Source organism: Platalea leucorodia, assembly GCF_965183815.1.
Source record: "Platalea leucorodia genome assembly, chromosome: 2".
Taxonomy (NCBI): Eukaryota; Metazoa; Chordata; class Aves; order Pelecaniformes; family Threskiornithidae; genus Platalea; species Platalea leucorodia.
Genome location: NC_138824.1, coordinates 1,784,079 through 1,801,224, shown reverse-complemented (window position 1 = coordinate 1,801,224; position 17,146 = coordinate 1,784,079). Strand labels below are relative to the sequence as shown.

The 17,146-nt window shown below is 44.0% G+C and overlaps 1 protein-coding gene across 3 annotated transcripts in view; it reads right to left on the bottom strand.

Annotated features, from left to right (window-relative positions):
* Nucleotides 1-649: 649 nt before the first annotated feature.
* Nucleotides 650-17,146, bottom strand: part of C2CD3 (C2 domain containing 3 centriole elongation regulator) — a 39,785-nt gene continuing 23,288 nt past the window's right edge. For all 3 annotated transcript variants that reach the window (XM_082304820.1, XM_082304821.1, XM_082304822.1), the window contains 9 exons: nucleotides 16,802-16,891; nucleotides 15,319-15,939; nucleotides 14,113-14,430; nucleotides 8,551-8,689; nucleotides 7,124-7,188; nucleotides 5,214-5,419; nucleotides 4,011-4,111; nucleotides 2,977-3,153; nucleotides 650-2,005 (listed from right to left, as the gene is read on the bottom strand). In XM_082304820.1, the coding sequence (XP_082160946.1) occupies nucleotides 1,591-2,005; nucleotides 2,977-3,153; nucleotides 4,011-4,111; nucleotides 5,214-5,419; nucleotides 7,124-7,188; nucleotides 8,551-8,689; nucleotides 14,113-14,430; nucleotides 15,319-15,939; nucleotides 16,802-16,891 (2,132 nt within the window). In that variant the 3' untranslated portion in view covers nucleotides 650-1,590. The remainder of the gene's footprint in view (nucleotides 2,006-2,976; nucleotides 3,154-4,010; nucleotides 4,112-5,213; nucleotides 5,420-7,123; nucleotides 7,189-8,550; nucleotides 8,690-14,112; nucleotides 14,431-15,318; nucleotides 15,940-16,801; nucleotides 16,892-17,146) is intronic.

The following is a 17,146-nucleotide window of genomic DNA, read 5'->3' as shown; positions in this document are numbered from 1 at the left end:
CCAGGAGAAGGACAGAAACTCTAAGGAAAAAAGGAAATGTTCAGGATGAAATTACTGGGAAATAACTACAAATACCTACATCAATGTAAAGGAAAAAAAAAACTGGACAGTGAAAATACTCTGATATACAGAATACACCTAAAGCAAATGGAAAAAAATACCGATTGCTTGGAGTGGCTAAAACCAGTTTGGACAGTTCAGACCACAGGGGAAGGAGAGAGGAATAATCCAGACAGGAAAGATGGATAATCTAACCACCTTTTCCTCTCGTAGCTTCCCCAGTTTTACGTAGGGGCCCAGCAGACACAGTTGCTGCTGATGTTCTCCGGTTTTCAGTTCAATTTGGCAACTCGAATCAAATGACAGACAACTGTTCGTTAAATATTTGTCAACCAGAAATTGGCTCAGTTGTGGCGGTAAAAATGTGAAGTCTGAAAACAAAGAGCTGCCCGTGCTCCTAACACGGGCTTTGAACAAAGGTGATTGGATCGGGAGCCTAAACATGAACAAAACCCTGAAAATCTCTGGGGATTTTACAAATTCTTTAAAAAGCCACAATCGCCCATTTTTGGTTCCTAGTTAACTATTCACTTCTCACATTCTTTCAGAAATCAGTTTGTCAGTATTAGGTTAAATGGCCAACTACTGCTACTCTCAGGCAAGCGAAAGTCTTGCTGTAAGGTCACGGTGGAGGACTTTTGGAAAAGGAGAAGGAAGAGTCAGAGACAGATTGTAGAGAGCGGGTAAAGAAGCGGTAAAAAACAATCAATAAAAAGATGAGAAGGGGTACAAAAAGAGCAAAACCTTGGAGAAGAAAAAGAAAAAAAAAAGAGAAGATCAAGGTGGTGAGACAAGAACGGCAAATTCTGGCGTAACAGAAACGCGCCCTCCCGCTCCATCTCTTGGAAGCGCTGCTTCCCTGTGGGTAGCCACAGGCAGAAAGAGCACAGAACGACTCTTCCCCTGGCAGCGCTCCGAGCCACCGTTTATCCTCTACTCTGATAAATGACTTTAAAAGCACCAGCACGGATTTGATTTCCCAGTCATTTTGCTGCTCACAGCACCTCTCTGGTAGGAGATCAGAGTGGCACGAGCAGTTAAGCTAAGATTAAATTAACTGCAATCAGCGAGCAGGCTAGCGCTGAGGGGAAGAGCGGTTACGCCGGAGCTGTTAGAAACGCCAGGCAGAGTGAAAGGACATCTGAAAACAAGGTGTACAAAGGGATACGGTTTCCCTGTTGCGCCATACTCCATCCTTATTAAGGGTGTCACGCTGTGTCCAACAGCACAAACGACAGGGAAAATTAATTGCACTGATGCCTCTAAAAGAGGAAATGTATCAAATGTGATAAACAGAAAAGAAGCTGCTTACTAAGAGCTTTGTCTTACCTATCCTAAAAGAGCCTTATTTTAGCTATTTGTCGTAGGGCATAAATTTCACCTGGAAAGAGAGATGTGCCAATTCCTGTTAGCAAAGAGCCACAGGCTCAGCTCAGTACCATTCTGTGGATTGTTTTTCCCTTTTTCTACTGAACAGACATGGAAATTTAAGTAGAATGTAGGCTATCTTGAGAGGGCCTTAACTCCCACCTACAATCTTCCTTCTGAACGTTTCAGTGCGACACTATCATCACTGACAGGGGTTTGAAAGTCTCTCTGAAGCATTCTCCCAAGGGACCAACGCATACGGATTACCAACGCCAGGAACTGGTCCTGATTACGCAAGAAATTTGAAGATAGTTTAAGGCAGCTTCTGACAAACAATTCCAAACCAAGGGACAACTTACCATGGATGAGGCTGCTGACCTGAGACACCAACTGACTAGATTTTTCCAAAAGATGGCGTCCGTTGGGATCCACTTCTCTGCTCATCAAGCTCCGATGATCACTCTCCCGCTCCTCGTGGCTTGGTTTGGATGTGTTACCATAACCGAAGTCAGGAAAAGACCGGGTCAGCTTCTGACTGAAGTATCTTTGAACCTCATCCAGCTCACTCAAGTTTTTTCTGTAAGCAGTGGTAAGAAATTTGGTAAGAGGAAAAAAACCACCTGTGGCAGACTGGTTCTATTTCTGTCATTCCAGTCAACAGCATGTAAATATGCAAATACAAGATTAAGGGTTATTATTGAAAAATCGATCAGTAGCTAAGCGTTGAGGTTGCTGTGTCTAAGCAAGAGGGTAACACTCAACAACAAATGCTGAATTAGCTACAAAACTTAGGCTGGAAGTTAAAAAAAAAGAGCGAGTTTTAAATTTACTTAATCAAAGGAGCTGGATTTGAGATGACCTTCCAATAGAAGTCATAAAGCCAAGAATATTAAGTGACTTTATGACTGAGCTTAAATCTTAAATCTGAGGATTTCCACCTGCTTAAGATCTAAGGATTTTATGATATCTTGCTTGTGGTAGCAGGGGAAGGGATGGAATGACTCAAAGTCTCTTTCAGTCCTATGTTCCTACAGATAATAAATATTCTTCTCCTAAAATTTATACCTGGTTTAAATCTAGAATCTAGTCAAAAGAAAAGTGCTTCTAGTAAGGAGAAAGGCAACCTGCTGGGAAAGGACATCCTGCTGCACACACCATGAAGATGCTTACAGGCCTGTTCTTGTATCCGTGAAAGCCACCTCAGAGGACTACTGGCTTAACAGCGTCTGTTGCGTTACAGAGGTACAAAGACGGACAAAGCAAAGCATTCAGTCCAGATCTGGAAACGCCGCTGTTGCTGTTTCCCTTCAGAGACTCACAGCATTGCTAGAGCCTCAGTCCTAAGGCAGAGTGGTCCCCCTCCTCCCTGCTTTTCCAACCTCATCTCACCCTGCTGTAAATCCCACCGATATCCCAACCGATACCTCTTAACCACTTATCGCATGTTTTCATTTCCTTTCAAACGGGATGCAAGAATTCTTCAGTTTCAAGCTCTGCTTTGCAAACCTAAAGCTTTGAATTACCTTGTTGGCTACAGCTCTGCTTTACCTGAGAGCAGTTAGAAGAGAAGCTCGTGATGACAGCGATAACGAGTCCATCTTCGCTGCCCGGTGCGCGTTCCCTTCTGCTTGCTGCAGGGATTCGTGAAATCTGCGCACATTCTGCATGTGCTCTTCGTGACGAGGCGTGTGTGTTCCAAGGGGACTAATTCTGCTAGAAACCAGCCTACGTTTAACAACAGAAAACGGTTTGAAATCTCTAATTGTGAAAAGTCTGCCAACTAAGAATACCCAACACCTTTACATGCATTAAAGAACCACCGACGGATGAAACTAGCTCTTTCAAATGTCATCAAGAATGGCATTTACTGTTTCAGATTTACACTATAAGAAAGTAAACTGCAACCACCCTCTGTTCAGACCAAATAACGGTGGCCCACGGTCCCTCTAAACTTCAAAGAACACATACGGGAAAAGTATCATCTCCTGTGTACGCTAAATAAACCAACCATGAATTAAAATGCTCTCTCACATGTTGTTAGTTAAATGTATCAACACTGGTGCTTGTTTTAAGGGAGAGAAAGCAGGAATTGCTGCAGGATATCTGACAGTCCTAGTCCTGGAATGTGCAATATGACAGCATTTCACCAGCTGTCATTCACCAGCCGTGGTCAGGAGTTATGGTAAAATAAAGGGGATATATCAGTAATACTCTATTCTAACTTATGCTTATTATACTTATTAAAAATAAAAACAAACACAACCCTTATTCTTAGAAAGGCCTGGAAGAAGTATCTGCCACTTTTAGCAATGGCATAGTGTAAATCCTAATGTAGAAGGGTGTAATGAAACAAAAGAAACATCAGTGAGAAGAAAAAGAACCTCTGGGTTTTGCAGAAAGGTACAGCCTCAGGATTTCTATCTCCTGGGCCACCAAAGGGAACGTGGTATAATCTTGAAGTCCAAACATGGGGAAAGACCTTTGACAGGGCTTGATGTTCTTTGCAGTAGTCAACAGCCTCAGATAGGTAGATGTCTTGAGCCCTGAAAACGATCAAAATGACTGACAGCCAGCTGACTTACCGCTCTCGAGCGGGAACACTGAATTCCTTTGACAAAGGATTCAACATCTGCTTGGAAACGCTTGTAGCGTTACTGGGAATCGTTGGAAAACTGGCCTTCTCCTAGAATAAAGAGGAACACCACACATGAGCCTTCCACAGCGAGAAAACAGAGAAATTAAAGTAGTATCTTGCTGAGCTAGCAAACAAAAACTTAAGTTTCCTAAATACCTTTAAATTTTCGAAGGATTTTCCAGCACTGAGCCGAAGTACCATTTAACAACACTCTTATTTCAGAAACATTTGTTAATTCCCCCCACACTACCAAAGAGTGAGCTGATGGGAAGTAGCGTGTAGGGGCTCCATTACACGTGTATATCACACCCCAGCGTAACTGGAAAGTCTAGAGAATAAAACACGCGCAAGACATGGCAAATCTTCCAGAAAAATAGATTTCTGCCAGATTAGACATTTCCTAACCAACGAAAGGCTGAACTTACAGTATGTTTTTGGGCATCAGCTGCCACCCAAAGCCTCAAACAGAACAATGCCAGGCTCCCAGACATCCAAAACCACAGAATATTCTCCTAACAATAAAAAAACCCAAACACCCACGAAGCAACAACAGAGTGAAGCCACTGGAGATGATCATGACCTAGGTTTGAATGAGTGCTGTGACTAGTGTTGGCCTGTGGCTACCACAGAAACACAGAGCAGCATTCCAACACAAGGAATTAAGTGTTTCTGGTGTATTTACACAGACTGATCCACTGAAGTACTCTGAATTTGCTATGCTTGCTCATTACTTCAGAAACCTCCAGAGTCAGTGGTGATTATTAGGAATCTAATTCTCTGCAACGGCCTGAAAGGAGGCTGGAGCCGGGGGGGTCGGTCTCTGCTCCCCAGGAACAAGCGATGGGACGAGAGGGAACGGCCTCAAGCTGCGCCAGGGCAGGGTTGGGTTGGGTATGGGGAAAAACTTCTTCCCCCAAAGGGCTGTCAGGCCCTGGCCCAGGCTGCCCAGGGCAGGGGCTGAGTCCCCATCCCTGGGGGGATTTAAAAGCTGGGGAGATGTGGTGCTTGGGGCCATGGTTTAGTGGTGGCCTTGGCAGCGCTGGGTTAACGGTTGGACTCGATGATCTTAAGGGTCTTTTCCAACCTTAACGATTCTGTGAATCTGTGATTCTAATCAGATATGCGCAGGGGAGGAAACTGAAGTACGTACTGCAGAACTTGCTGGCTGGGTCCGGATCCTTGCCTGCCTTTCTTCTTTGAGATTATTTATGTTTTGAAGAGGGGAAACTGCTACTTTGATCTGTCCTCGGCACTGTCCACTGAAGTCTGTAATATTGTACCACCCACACACGAGCTGGAAGCCAGAAAGAAGAGGAGAAAGGTCCACTGATGCAAATCCTATCACTCGCTCAGTCTCTGGGGAAGAAGAATATAAAGCACATATTAGTTTAAACTGCGTGTAAACGAAACATTTTCAGGAATGCTAAACACCAGTCAGTTGTACAGTCCTTGAAATATGTCTAGACTTTACAGGGAAAGACACCTTATAAAACTGGAAAAATGGTTTAAAAGCTGAGGTAAAGAGCAAGTAAAGAGTGGAACAAAAAAGCATGAGGTAAAGAGCAAGTAAAGAGTGGAACAAAAAAAGTGGAGGAAGTAGAAAAGAGAATTTAAGACAACAGAAATGAGACTTAGATTTTGGCTGTTAACGTGCTTCAAACTAAGAGACCTACGGTGCCTGATTGTGAAGCAGGAAAAATTGTTTCACGCAATTAAACCAGCTTCCTCCCTATGGATTTGCCGAAATAGCCGTCCCTGTTGCAGCTGTTGATAACCTGCACACCTACATTGGTAATAATTCCAGCTGGATGAGGGCTTTGCTGCAGGTGTAAGAAAGGACATGAGGGTTAGGTACCCTATGCCATACTTAAATCAGAAGAACTAGTTAAACAAGGGTTATAATAAGGGGAAAAATATTCAGCTTGAAAATGGGCTAGAAATAAGAGACAATCGGACTTGAAAAAATTAACCTGGAGGCCAATCCGGGGACCTCAGCAAATGCATTCTGCCTCCAGAATTGCATTCGCACTTCAGAAACTCCTCTTTCTTCCCTTTTCATGTCAAAACTTCCAAAAATGCTGATTTGTCATTACACTGTTGCATTTTTGTGCAACATTTTGTCTTTTCTGTCTTGCAAGTTTACCTGAAGTACAGAACAATCAATCCTATCCAAGAAGAGGATATTATTTGGATTACCGTAGCAGTTATTCAGCTAAAAATGTCCCTGCAGAGAAAATGAAAGACCAGGGCAGGGAGAGGGATTGGCAGGAGAATGAATGTGCGCACACGGTATTCTGTGCAATGCAGAGAAAGGCTGGGTTACCCAGCAAGTTTCTTTTTGAAGCAAGAAATCAGTCAGCTGAACTTTAATATGCAAAAAGAAAGAAAAAGCCCCAGTATTTTAAAGATCATATCCTAGCAGTTTGAATTGAAGAAGTAGGGCTGTCTTCCCAGCAACAAACAGATTTTTGCGCTTGCTTGGTACCAATTAAATCTGGGCTACCAACAAAACAAGCAAACACCAGTTTGAACCATTAGCAGCATCTTTTATCATTTAACAATAAAGACCAGGTTCAGTAAAAATGCTTACTAAAAGCTTTTATCTTGTTGGGTTTGAAACCCAAGGCCTTCAACCCCCCCCCAGTGAACGCCGAGACTGGATACAGGAGCAACTGTTAAAATATATCCACGCCACTACAAAAATATTGGATTACAACTGGCTGGCCACGCTGGAACCAACTGCAGAGACAACAAGCAGCATGTGAACGACACAGTAAAGAATTTCCTTCAATGGGAATATCCTGCCTCTAAAATACCATCAAATGAAAAACGGAACCAAACCTTGCCAGATGACTAATGGGGAAAAGAAGGATGATGATGGGGCAGGAAATCAATGGGTATTTATCTCTAGCGTTCTTCTAGTGGAAGGCGAAACATCTCTTTACAATTCTACTCTCCAATTTACTTAATGGAATTGACTTGACTTGTATTAAATACAAGTCACCCAAGGAAAGGGATGCAGAAAAGACATTCCTCTCAATACCGCACTCCAAACTTTACCTGCTTTATGCCACACTTTGAAGACCAAGGTTTGCTGTGGATCCAGCAGAAGTTCTTTGGATAATCTGTTAAGCACAAAATCATAATTTGTTATGCAAAGCAGGAAAAAAGAGCAAGTGCAGTAAAATGCCTCTGAAGATTCAATGCCATTGTATCTACCCAGGCAAATCGGTTTCCTTCTGGAATGATGGTGGGGGGGAAACACAACAAAACCCAAAATCATTCAGCCCTCAAAAGCATAAACATCTTTACATGGTTTAGTCTTTTGCTTATTCAAGAAATACTTCCCTCTCCTCGCTCTTGTTGCAAATTTAAAAGGTAGGACAATAAAACCATGAAGAAACGGAAATACAGTTTATTTCATGACTCAGTAATACAGTGACAGCAAAGCACTGGGGTTATGGTTAAAAGCTGTAATATTTGAAGTTGATTTCTGGAAAAAAAACACCCTGAAAACTGAAGTGTCAAATGTAGAGCAGCTTTTAAGTTGTTTGAAGCAACTCAGATACGACCCTGAGCATAAGCAACCTCTGAAACAAAACTTTAAACTTCGGCTATCAATCTTTCAATGGTTTCATCTTCATATTACAAATGAAAAGCCAAAAACCCAACTCCACGGCCTGGCAGAAAAGCCCGCTCCTGCGCAGGCACTGGTATATATTTGCACGCGTTTTGTGATGGACAAGAGAAATTCAGTATGCTTTCTTGTGGCCTGTAACAGACTTGTTCCACCTAGTTTAGAAAAGGCTTTTGGCTACTGCGTTGGAATTAATTTAAAATCCGGTATAGAAGCACCGGGGAAGCCACGAGACTGCAGACACCAGGTTGTTAGGGAATAGTACCGTCTATGACTCCATCTGCTGAGGTTCCTTGGAGCGGTTAATTCATCTGCTGTGATTTAGGCTCAGATATCTAAGAACAGCTCTGAATCAGAAACCTAACTGCCAGATATATGAAGTTTCAGTAGGTGAATCCAAACTTAGAGCTCTGGTCCTGAACCAGAGCATAATTTCTAAGCATGAAACAAAGTAAAGCATAGAGAAAAAGCCAATAAATTGGATCAAGTCCTACCTAACCTTGCCAAGAGCCCTTTAGCAATTAGCAGCCCCTTCCTCTAGACGGGGAAACTACAGATGAGTGGAAACACAGTGACTCACCCAAAGTCTTAAGCCAAAATATAACGTGGCCGAGGTTCCGCGCACGTCGAACTGCCCTTCCTCACGTTAGCTTTAAGACCAAGCCTCCTCAAACAACTTTTCACCCGATATGAGCGTGTGGTGATCGTAAAACATGGAAACAACCATTTTTAGCTGAGAGTACAGGCCTGGTAAGTAGAAAAACACTCCCCCCCGAGTTGAATATGTCTTTTTCACACCTAGCCTGGCCGTCAGACCCAAAGCGTGGCTGTGCGAGTCCACGGTGCTTACCTTGCTTGTTGCTGGAAGTCCCAGACCGGTGAGTCTGTATTTTCTATCACTGAAGTGGTTACTGGAGCATCTGCACCAGCCACAGCAAATGATACGCAGCTACTGGGCGCTGTTACTTCACGTTCTGTCAAAGGACTCCCTAAAATGATACAGAATTAAATACAGATTTGTTATTAATAATTTTAAAAAAAATCTAAAGGTAGTTCAGCAATTAAAACCAGATAATTAACAAAGAAATCCACCATCTAGGAAATACTCCTTTTCATTGGTGGAGCTGAAAATACTTTATATTTACAATGGGAGCAACTATTACATGAACCTTTTACAGAGCAGAAACTGGAATATTGAAGGGAGAAAGGGAAAAACCATTTGCCTAAGATCATCTGAGAAGTCAGAGGCAAAGCTAGGAATAAAACCTAGGTCCCCAGCACCCGGTTCCAGTGCTTGACCTGCCCTCCATGCTGGACCACAGAGTCTGGCAATCCTAGCTGCAAACATAGAAAACGCCGCGTTAGAAAAGGCAGTTTGACTTCACAGCCGGATTGCTGAGAGGAAGCTCACTTGTGTTGACTGAATAAGAAAATGCACAGCTGGTGTTAACGATACCCAAGGATTAATAAACTTTTTTATAGCCTCTATTAGTTCATCTCAGAAAGACTGAAATAGAGAAACTAAACATCCCTGCAAGGTAGAAACAAGTACCGCTCTCATCTGTTATGAAGATTTAAACACAGAGGAAAATGCAGTATATACAATTTTATTTCAAATTCTTGCTGGCTTCCCTCCCAACTTTTCCCACCGCCTTCCTACCCATTGCAGAAGCGGGAGTTTGTGTTACAGATCAATCGTCAGAGTTTCCTCTATTTCCCTGCTTTGAGCAGGGATAGAGCACATGGAAAGTAAAATACCGGCCGCTATGAAGCGCACGTGTGCTCCCACCAGCCCTGCTACTGCACCAGCAGGAAATTTGAGAGAAGGAAGTCTAGTGGAGATGAGCCCTTAACATTTTGGCCAAAACATCAAAGTTTATACGAGAATTAGAGAGGGAAAAATCAATTGCCTTCCTGTCCTAGTCCAGGGAGCCATACATGGGGCAGTAGGTAGGCTTTGCTGAAATTGTTTTTAAGTAGCTCTAGGAAATACCATTTTTAATCTATGCACAAACGAGACCTTTGTGATTGCCAGGCTAAGCAACGAGGATGGCATTCACTCTGCAATGCACCAGTGAAACCTTGACAAGACTCCTTGCGTAAACACAGTTCAGCGCTGGAACCGTAAGTATTTTTGTCCTCATTCATCCTGAAACAGCCTGGGAGAAGGTTTGTGAGAAAACAGGTAACGAATTAACCAGTCTGCCTTCATTGGGTACGTTTGCACTTAGAGGCAGATAGTTTATCATCAGAGGAACGTGAGGGCAAATTAAGGGATGGAGCTAGACGTTCCCCAGCTGCTGCTGGATATTATGGATTAGAGACTGTTGAATGGAAGCGGCAGAAATTATACAATCACTTGCACTGAATTATAGTCCAAAAAGGAGGAGAGATGCTTAGGGCCTCTCCCCTTCCGTAGGAGACCCTTCCTCCAGGCTTGGACCCTTTTAGTCATGTTCACATTAGCGAGATTAATTTGCTGCAGTGTATCACGGCTTGTAAAGCTGTAGTAGCATTTTACTGCTTACGGAGCTGTTCAGATGGTGAATTTGTAGCTGGCAAAATCTGCTAGGAGAAATGGACTTAGCCAAGGGGAAACAAGATCAGACTTTGCAACCAGCTATCACTCAGTTATTACAGTGTTCCCTCCTTTCTGCTTTCCAAGGACTCAGCGTGCGGCTTTGGACTTTTCCAAGACCTTGCTGGCCAGAATGATCAAAACCGATAAGTATGAATCTGATTTAAGTAAAAATAAGTCTCTTTTCTCCTGAAGTCTGATTCTCTCTGAAAATATGATCATATGTGACTGATTTACAGTAGCTTACTGAGTTACTGCTCGTTTATGCCTTGACCATGAGGATTTGCTTGAGAAGAAGATTTTTTTTTACAATATCCACAATGACTTCAGTTAAAACATGCCACACAAAACTGCAGTTTGATAAGACCGTAGATATGACAATTCAAGCACAGATGTGGGCGATGTGAGCTCAGCTTAGAGGAATGAGCGAGACCCGTCCGGACTCGCACGCCACCCCCTGCATGTAAAGGCAGACCTAAAATCAATCTTTGTGGTCAAAGGCAAAACCAGCATTTCTCAAGTCCTAGCTTGCTTTTCTTCTAGGAAAAGAAAAGCCTATGATAGAAAGAATTGTTGGCTCTAATAAGAAAGCTCAGCTCAAAGGAGTCTTACGGAGCCTGATTTAGCCTAGCAACTCCCAATGCCTGAACTTTGCAAAGAAGTTACACTTGGAAATAGTAGTTTCATTCTGCTTTATAAAAGCAGTGTTCAAAGGATGAGGTGAGAGGAGGAATCGAGATGTGTGACCTGACGGTTCAGGAAGCGGGTGGTAAAACACCTTGGCCTGAAGCCTAGGGCACCTCCTGCATGACATGGTCCGGACCGGCAGCATAACGTGCCGATGGCTACCACATGGCTGAAGGGTCACTGGAAATATGTTCATAGAATCACAGAATCGTTTAGGTTGGAAAAGACCCTTAAGATCATCGAGTCCAACCGTTAACCCAGCGCTGCCAAGGCCACCACTAAACCATGGCCCCAAGCACCACATCTCCCCGGCTTTTAAATCCCCCCAGGGATGGGGACTCAGCCCCTGCCCTGGGCAGCCTGGGCCAGGCCCTGACAGCCCTTTGGGGGAAGAAGTTTTTCCCCATACCCAACCCAACCCTGCCCTGGCGCAGCTTGAGGCCGTTCCCTCTCGTCCCATCGCTTGTTCCTGGGGAGCAGAGACCGACCCCCCCGGCTCCAGCCCCCTTTCAGGCCGTTGCAGAGAGCGATGAGGGCTCCCCTCAGCCTCCTCTTCTCCAGGCTGAGCCCCCCCAGCCCCCCCAGCCGCTCCTCCCCAGCCTTGTGCTCCAGCCCCTGCCCCAGCCTCGCTGCCCTGCTCTGGCCACGCTCCAGCCCCTCCATGGCCGCCTTGGGGTGCGGGGCCCAGCGCTGAGCACAGCATTCGAGGGGCGGCCTCACCAGTGCCCAGCGCAGGGGCACCATCCCTGCCCTGCTCCTGCTGGCCACACCGGTCCTGACACAAGCCAGGGTGCCACTGGCCCTCTTGGCCACCTGGGCACCCTGCTGGCTCGTGTCCAGCGGCTGTCGACCAGCACCCCCAGGCCCTTTCCCACCGGGCAGCTCCCAGCCGCTCCTCCCCACGCCTGCAGCGGTGCCTGGGGTTGCTGTGCCCCCAGGGCAGGACCCGGCCCTGAGCCTTGCTGACCCTCACCCCGGGGCCTGGGCCCAACGATCCAACCTGTTCTTCACATTATTCTGAAAGGACAGTCATCCATATGACAAAAGTCTCTGTTAGGAGCGTCCTGGCAGGGAAGCCAGGAGTGGGAAAGGAAACTCCTTCCCTTTTGCTGGGGATGATTTTCCACTGATAAACACAGGGACCTACGTCCCAGCAAGGTCCGTGGAGAAGCCCGCGCTCCTACGCTTCTGTTTTGTAGCTGCTCTGCGGGGAGAGAATCATAGGCTCCACGCCCGCCAACCCAGCAGCTGTTCACTAGTGGTGAAGCTTAACTTTAAAAAAGACCACCGCAGAGAGAAGAAAATGAGCAGACATCTGTTCCCTGGGGATGCCAGGACGGGACAGAAAAAGATGAAAAACATGGCAGGAAGAGGTTAGCAACTGCAGATTAAAGCGACTTCAGCCCTTAAAGGATGCATGGAAAATTCTGTTCGGATATTGTTCGAAACAGTGCTCGAAACGGTTAGAACTAAGTTAGAGAAAAGACTTGTCGGTTTGAACTTCTGCATTTTGTAGAACTTCTGCATTTTTATAGAATTAATTTCATTCCTTTCCAGCATTATGACATTTAGGCTATTTCTTTTCTCTACATTATTCGGAAGATGAAGAAAAAGAAAACAGGAAGATTGACTTTAGACCACGAGACACATGAAGAGGCTTGGGGAAACATTTCGTATCTTCGCTCAGTTTCTGAAAATTGTGTATCTTAAGTAATTCTTCCCAAATTTCAGGAAGTTTATCATCCATAATACACTGGGCTGGAAATGTATTCCAGCCTTTTGATCTGTAACACAATGATGAAATTGTTATCAGGAAGAATGAAAATTCTTCTTGAAACCAGCTTATGTAGCATTTGTTTCGCTGTATCAGTTGCCTCTCAGTTAGTTACTTCTAAAAATCCCCTAAAATGATAAGTTGTTTGAAGATGGAAATATTGCAATAGTGCACACCATCGAAAGGAACCTCCTTTATCCCATGAAAACCTTTGCCGTAGCAAACCACGTTGCATCAGGTTTCCAAAGACTATGAACTCCAGAAGATTGCAGAATCATGATAAAAAAGCCATCTGCGGGGCTCAGCATGTAGCAGAATTACTTATATTTAAATCATGGCTTGTATTTGACTTTTTTAGTTGTGTTATCACGCCATAAAACGCCGAGTGTTCCTTTCTGGCGCATCACCTGGGCTGGGAAACAGTTGATCTTAAGAGAGACCTTTCCAGTAAGCTCACCTCGGGTCAGTTCCTTATTCCTGGTTGTATTTAGGTAACGTGCAATGGCCCAAACAAGATCAGATCCCTCCAAGTGCTGAGCAAACACAAGGTGATCAAGTCACGCAGCGCCGGAGGTGCCCAAGGTGAAGGGCAGAGCACCTGATGTGTTTTAAAGTGTTTAACTCATCTTTAACCAAGAGATTCATTTACAGACTGCAACTCGAGGGAAAAAAACAAAAGGCTCCAAAAACCTGCAAATTCACCAAGCGGGTTACATTGCTGTGCAAAACCAAACATCACCTGCTAGGAAGGAATATTTTAATCCACTTAGCATCAATTTAAAAGCAAAGAACAATTCTTTGGTGACCCTCAGCATAGCGACTAGCCACCAAACTGTAATGCCCACTCTACGGAGCGGGAAGCGGCGTTAAGCCTGGATAAGCTCAGATGGCTCTGCCCTTACATCGCCCTTCCTCCCCGCTGTGGCTGGCAGTCTCCAGATAGCACGAGTAAGCCAGCTTTACAAATTGGTTATCCGCTAAAAATGCTAATTTGCGGTTATACGCTAAAAATGCTAATTTGCAAGAGTCTTTGAGATATGAGCGTCTTGGGGTTAAGTTATTCAGATAATGCTTAACTTCAGAATTCAGCTGTCATCTGTAACAGCGAACCTTATTATTTATATTTTGGATTTTATTAATAAGAGATAGGCTGAGTAGTTTAACCTGTGCTTCCCCTGTACTTATACATCAATGCAGCGCTCTTGGGGTTGCAACACTACAAGGCCAAGTTCAAAACCCATCACATCCATTCACTGTGCCGCAGTAAGTTGGAGGATTTGGTTGTAAATTGCTCCACGCGGTATCTGTAATGAACAGACCCCAGAAAAAAAAATAAAAAAGAAAGAAAAAAAGGGCGGCGGTGGTGGCGTTACCTTTTAAACTGAGGTGCATTGCTCTTTCCACGAGGATATTGACAGCAACTGTGTTTTCCAGAAACATCACGTCGTCTTCTTGTGGTTTGCCGTTGGTGATTTCTGAACTTACGATATCCAATTTCTGACTCGGATTTTCAGGGACCTCTTGGCTCAGATCAGGCGCTTTCTCTGTGCCTTCCTCTTCACTGTTGCTGTATTCCTCAGCCCAGTGAAGTCTGCTGGGCAGAGCAGCAGAAGTGGAAGAAAGAACGACGTGAACACGTACAGCAGCTCCTGCTAGGCTTGCAGCATTGCATCTGAACAACGGATAAACCCCTGCAAGAGAATTCACAAACAACTGGCTAAACAAGCCAAAGGAAAACTAGGATCTTGGGAAAAAGCTGGCACGGTTCATGACAGTAAAGATCTCACATCGGACCAGCAGAATGAATTTTGTTTTCCAATGTAATTTCTATGGAAGGTACCACCCAGCGCACTGTTAGAAATATCAGCCTGTAAAGGTTAAAAACAGGTGACCAATCCCCCAAATTGGGTCCACCTTCATTTTCCCACTGGCAGCCCAGATTACTATTTTAAAGCACATCAGCTTCCTGAGAGTCCTGGGAATAGCGCCTCTGCGTAATTTTATACACATAAATGGAAAATACAATACATACGCAGCGTAAAATCTTGTTTTAATTCTTGTTCCTTCTCCCTTCCCTGAGCGTGCTCCAAAGAAGAGCCAATAACCTGTCCGTAAATCTGCCTGCAAGCTGGTGGCTGATGGATCCCACGCAGACGACAGAAGCCTACGTAACCGAACGAAGCAGAGGTTTCCACCACCTGCTTGGTGTCTAGTCCTTTGCTCTGACTGCAGGCATTCAGCCTCCTTGAGAGACATTATTTTTTTTCGTTCTCACTCTCTTATGATGCCAAATCCGTAATTCTGAAGAAATCAGAATCATCAATCCACACAGGCTAATTGCTCTCTGTATTACTCATCATTACTGCCAATTTTTCACCTCTTTAAACTTGCTAAGTTTGGAATTCAGAGAAGCAAGCGTTTTAACCTTGTTTATCTTCAGTGAAAGGAGGAGTTGATTGCGCGTTGCATGCCGGACAAAACAAAGCTGTAAACGTTTTGCTTCAAGTGACTAGAGAAGGAAGGAAACTAAAACACCAGTGAAGAGGAACGAAACATGACAATGCTCTTTAGGAACTTACCGCTAACACTTAGCGTTGTCCTTGACCTCTCTGCTAATGCTGCGAGGTCAACATAGGCAGATCCAATAAGACGATCTGTATCAAGTGGTCTTTCCGCATCGTTTTCTTTACCATACGCCCACCACACCTGGATTTCTAATTTCTCCTCTCTGAAGAACCAAAGCAGTCCTTGGCTCCTTCTGAGAGTCACCTTGCTTGGTTTCTTAAAGTTCACTGTTACGTTCTTTGTGTCGTCACTCAATTTTGGCCTCCGAAGCAAAGTCCACGTGGCTTCCTGATTGTATAGCTTATACCTGAGGTAGCAATAAGTGCTTTTATTGAGGTGCGTCTGGCCTGCAAGCAGCACACAGTGGAGTGGCAGCCACACTCTTGGAGTTGAGATGGTCACGGTCACCGGATTGTCACTCTGCTCCCATTCATCGCTATCATCCATGCTGTCTTCGTGGCTCTCCTCACTGTTCCATCCTAAGAGCTTCGCGGCCTCCAAAACACGCTCTCTGTCATCTTGGTGAGCAAAGGTAACAGAAAGTTCCAGTCCTCCCACAACGGCCTGCATGACGTTTGTGCAGTGCGAAGGCATTAAATCTTCAGACAGGGTAACCGGGTACCAGCCTGTAATACCTTCAGGAGAAAAGATCATAATTAGCCTTATCCTACCTTTTAAAAACATCAGGAAAGAATTGTCCGTGCTCTGATCATTAGTCAAGGACCAGTCCTTGAAGTGTTTCTTTCTTGTCAAAGTTTGGAATTTGTCAAATGATTTCTAACCCGAAAAAGCAGCAAACTGTTAGAGCTCAGAAATCCTCACTGGTAGCTCTGATCCCAAAGGTGTTTTACTTTCCATTTCATTAACGACACTCATTTTACAACAAAACTATATCCCGTGAATCTCCAATTATAAAATCAGGCATTCTCAGCTTTTGCCTCCTCTCTTGTCATTAAAAATAAACCCAAAACTTCATGTTGGAGAAAACTAGCACTATACTGAGATTAAAGCAGAAATAACCAAGATGATAACGAAAACATTATTATTACAAGACATGATCATCACAAACTGACACTAGATAGAGGAGATATCTCACATTTAGTTTAAAGAAAGGTTAGAAAGCAGTTGGATTAACTATCTAAGCCTTTGTTTCGGGCTTTGACATCTCAAAAGCAATCACCGGTCCTCCACTGAACACTACTACTCTTGGACTTCCCATCTTAAAGTAGAAAATAAATGGCCCTGAATAAAATACTAAGGAGGTTAATATTCATTCAGCTACTATATATTCTACAGCCTGAAAACTGACCTTCAAACAACAACCCTTACGTGAGTTTTCTAATACAGGATTTTTAATAAAGGCATGCGTGATGTCTGAGAGAACTTTGGTCTAAAAAAAAGCCAAAACAACCCCCCCCAAAATGGGAATGAAAATTGTTTTAAGCAATTACTATAGCATTTGCCCAGAATGCCAGCAGCGTACAGCTGCTGTATTACCTGATCTTCTTCTCAGCAGGTCTCTGGTTGGAATTGTGACTGTCCCAAGAAGATAATCTCTTGATGTCCGAGCTGCCAATGTCTCAGTGGCTAGAAAATAAATCATTTTGCAAATAACATCAAATGGGAACACAAAATTTAAAAGTGATTCAGACAGTATCTCCTTTGAAAGAAAGCTGTATTGCCCCAACAGCAAATAGCTCAGCTGTCATACTGAAAACACTTTTAACCCACTTTTAACCCATCTTTAGGCAAAATTTGTTTATAAAATAATTCTACAACATGTTGTTACGTTGTAAAAGAATCCTGCCTATCTGCCACAGGATCGCTGGAGGCTTTTAAGCT